The 4,172-nt window shown below is 35.8% G+C and overlaps 1 protein-coding gene across 1 annotated transcript; it reads left to right on the top strand.

Annotated features, from left to right (window-relative positions):
* Positions 1–2,981: 2,981 nt before the first annotated feature.
* LOC143622533 (uncharacterized) lies at positions 2,982–3,521 on the top strand. Its single transcript, XM_077093651.1, has 2 exons — positions 2,982–3,162; positions 3,280–3,521. The coding sequence occupies exons 1-2, from the start codon at positions 2,982–2,984 to the stop codon at positions 3,519–3,521; spliced, it is 423 nt and encodes a 140-aa protein (XP_076949766.1).
* Positions 3,522–4,172: the final 651 nt, after the last annotated feature.

Raw genomic sequence — 4,172 nt, 5'->3', positions numbered from 1 at the left:
TGGTGATCGTCTCACTCAACATGTTTGTTGACAAAACTCCATTTTCTACGCATATGCAGGTTGTCTGAGTTGAAGGATAGACACTTAGAAAGTCCTTAGGATTATAATGAAGACATACATGGATTTAGATTTGTTGTATTTATTTATTTGAATTGTTTGGTTATATTTGATTATTGTGTGTATTATTTGAATAAAATAATTAATTAGATATTGTCATTTATATTTATGATAGTATCTTCGAGCTGTGAGCAATCGGATCACGCCCCGGCATTTCCGCCTTAGGTTGGGGTGTGACAGATTGGTATCAGAGCCGAAGGTTATAAGATAGGTCGTTAGAAATTGTCCTAGACATTTGTTAGGAACCCTATACGTGCTTATCTGAACTGCCTTATGTGCTATAAAAAATTGTTTACAGCTTGCTTAGATTAATTATTTAAATTGTATTTATCTTGTTTATTTATTGCACACACACACAAATTCCGAGGTTATGCCTCAACTTTCAAAATATTTTTAAATCTTCTTAATTTTAGTAGATTACCTTTTATTGTAGGAAATTCCTTAAGAATTCTCGTGTTTTGTTTTGTTCCTTCACCTTGAAGCGTGGGGGTATGACAAATCTCGTACAACCATAACTTCAAGTGGTACCCGTAATCGGCTAAACGGTTAAGTGGTAAACATAACCGGCTAAACGGTTATACTTCCAAATTATGTTTTAAAATTATTTTAAATGCTTAGTTGGGTGAAAAATCCATGGAAATCCATGGGCACTCCAACTATTCATTTCATAAACCATTTTCGATTTGACTTTTTTTCGGTTGGAACGTATCGTCCGGGTTGGTTCCTGAGATGCACCAACTACTTGATTCGTTGATTCGATATTTAGTTAAGTCGTTTAAATGCCATGTAACGCTCATGGTCTGAACAACTCCATTGATTCGATAATTCGTTGATTAGTTAGGTCGGTTAAATGCCATGTACACGCTCATGGGCTGATCAACTCAATTGTTTATTACTCGTTTTCAAAACCGTATTCGTTTGCGTATAACCCGAACCAGAAATATTTTAGATCATTATAATTAATCAAGAATCTAATATTTAAGTTTCTATTGTTCGCGTATTACCCCTCGTGTTTTACATATTGTTTAAAACCTATTTAATTCATATAAAATTCAATAGAGGACCAAAACATCAAACTACAGGGGCTAAACTTGTAAAATTGAAACATACACACAAAGAAGGACGGGGCGCTGTGCGACCACCATAGGTGGTGGCCGCCGCACGACGCTATGGCACAACTGGTCAGATCGTTTAAGCCTTAGTTCGTTTTCTAGTTCGTTTAAGGTATAAAATCGATTATATTAGGTATGTTTGAGTGAATTAAGGTCCAAGTAAACATCCTATAACTAAAATACAAGTTCTAATTCGTTTTCCACTGCCTAAGATCAGATCTTTGTGAATAAATCGTTGATTCTTTCCTTAAAACGTATTTACTTGCTTAAACGGGCCAAAAAGCTTATAATTAGTTCGATTTAGCCTTTTCTATATAAACAACCATTAAACATCTGCTGTAAACCTTAATCTAACCCTAATACATCTCCTCCAGCTGTCACTAGCCTCTGCCATCTGGTAAACCCTTCGGTTTTTGCATATTCGTTAAAGACACAAGGCTTGGTCGTTGACTTTGCATGCTTTAGGACCTTTGACTTCCGTTTCTCATCATTCCTTTCACTTTTCGGGTAAGTTGTAAACTGTAAAATTGTTCGTACATATTCCCTAGTCATTAAATTTCAACCAATTTCTGAGATTGAAGGGTGTTGACTGGTCAATTGCTTTAAAACCCGATAAGGGGTAAAACAGTCAACAAGTTTGACTTTGCGTTTTCTCATGCTTCTGGTCGGATTCAACGTTCGGTCCAGAAGACTTTTATTCTTGAAACGTGATTTTTAAGGCTACTGCCCAAAACCCAACTTCCCACTCGCTGTTCGAATTCTGGTCAGTACCAGCTCGCTTAAACGTTTAAATCAACATAAATAGAGTTCTACTCATCCGTTTGGATTGATTCCAGCGGAATTAAGTTCGTTTTTATTTATAGTTTGATATCACAAAGTTTCAGGTTTTAATCAGTTATCTCGTTTGACGCGTATTAGACGACTCGATTATCCGTTGACTCGTTTATTGTTAATTATACTCACTTGCCTTTAATCTAAGGTGAGTTTGATCATTCCCCTTTTTATATATCGTTTCTAAAGTTTTGGGGACATATGCGTACTTACTCATATTTTCTATTCTATATATATACTAAAAATCACAAACATAATTATTGTGTGAATATCAGTTGAATGCTATTTGATAATTGCTACATGTTTAACTGTTTATTTGATAACGTTTCGGAGAGGTCCAACATATCCCCTTTGTATAGGGTTCTCATTAGTATGATCATACGACCGTCTTAGTAACCGGAGCCCGATTCGCTTGGCGAAGGTAAACCTATAATTTAGTCATTGTAATCAATGCCCGATTCGCTTGGCAACGATTCATTGGCACATGAGTATAACTTGGTTTTGGTTTGTTAAGGTTTGATTGATTATTATCACATAGATTGGTTTGCGCATTTAACACTTATCATTTATTATTTATTTATTATATAATTACTTGTTGTGTCAAAATTGGTGATCGTCTCACTCAACATGTTTGTTGACAAAACTCCATTTTCTACGCATATGCAAGTTGTCTGAGTTGAAGGATGGACACTTAGAAGGACCTTAGGGTTATAATGAAGACATACATGGATTTAGACTTGTTGTATTTATTTATTTGAATTGTTTGGTTGTAGTTGATTATTGTGTGTATTATTTAAACAAAATAATTAATTAGATATTGTCGTTTATATTTATGATAGTATTTTCGAGTTGTGAGCAATCGGATCACGCCCTGGCATTTCCGCCTTAGGTTGGGGTGTGACAATTAATTTCGAGAATGAAATGGGAACATCCAATAAGCTTCCAAAACTTCTTCAGATGGAAGATTATCCGTCTTGGGCTGACAAGTTTAAAACGTACATACAAGCTTTGAATTATGAGACGTGGACGACTGTTAAGGAAGAATACATCATCCCAAAGAATGAGAATGGCAGCAACTATAGGTTGTCAATGATTTCTGAAGGTGACAAAAATCAGTTTCTAAGAGAAAAGAAGATGTTGAATTTGTTTTAACAAGCCATTAAAGCAGAAATTTTCCAACTATTACAACATAATGGCTCATGCTATTCTATTTGGCAAGCTCTTCTGACTAAAGACAGAGGAAACCCCGACATAAGGAAAAGTAATATGGCCTTACTAAAGAAGGAATTTGATATCTTTACTCAAGTCAAGGGGGAAACCTTTGCACAATTGGTCGAGAGATATTGTCATTTGGTTAATGAAATGAAAAGATTAGGCACTGACAAGCCTGATTATGAGTATATTGATAAACTGGCTGACGCACTACCTGAAGAGTGGGGCACATTCATAATGATCCAATAGTGAAATCCTGTTGCATATGCTTGGCTGAGCGTTGCAAGATTTACTGAGAAACTTGAAGCACACGAATTGGAGCTTCGGAAAAAGCAGAAGATGAAATCAACAGCAATTTCACAAGATGTGGGTTTGTATTTCAAAGGTTCACAATCTGTTGTTTCATCAAATCCTAAAACTCCCACGGCTTTTTGTGCGGAGCAAAATGGACAAACCTTTGTAACCAATGTTCCAACTACTCCACAATACAGTAGTAGTTATTCAGGAAGAAGTAATCCACCGAATACTCGTAGCCAACATTGTCAGGATCTAAGTCCTTCATAAAGAAGTAAACGGACAGACACTCGTAGCCTACATAATCAGGTTTCAGTCTTGAACAAATGAATCAAAAATAGAAGAACTGTTGCAGTCATTTAGTCTTGAACTCATTCAAATATAGCTTTAAACTATGCATGACCACCCGAATTGCAATAATTTTTCAAGAAACCCATGCAAACGTAAGAAGATACCAGTCAAATAAAATCCTTGAAATTTTTATCTCCCCATTTTCTTGACAAATTCGGCAAGGTCTTTAACAAACGTAAAAAATCTCCAATAACTCCTCTTATAATTAATCGTGTTCTCCCCCTCAGCCAGTAGATATGCTTGAAAGTCGGCCGG

This window comes from Bidens hawaiensis, unplaced genomic scaffold, assembly GCF_021521415.1.
Source record: "Bidens hawaiensis isolate Kalapana, Puna unplaced genomic scaffold, B.hawaiensis_p1.1 tig00003182_1, whole genome shotgun sequence".
In the NCBI taxonomy this organism is placed as follows: Eukaryota; Viridiplantae; Streptophyta; class Magnoliopsida; order Asterales; family Asteraceae; genus Bidens; species Bidens hawaiensis.
Note: the sequence above shows the minus strand (reverse complement) of the source record. Positions and strands in the feature narration are given on the sequence as shown.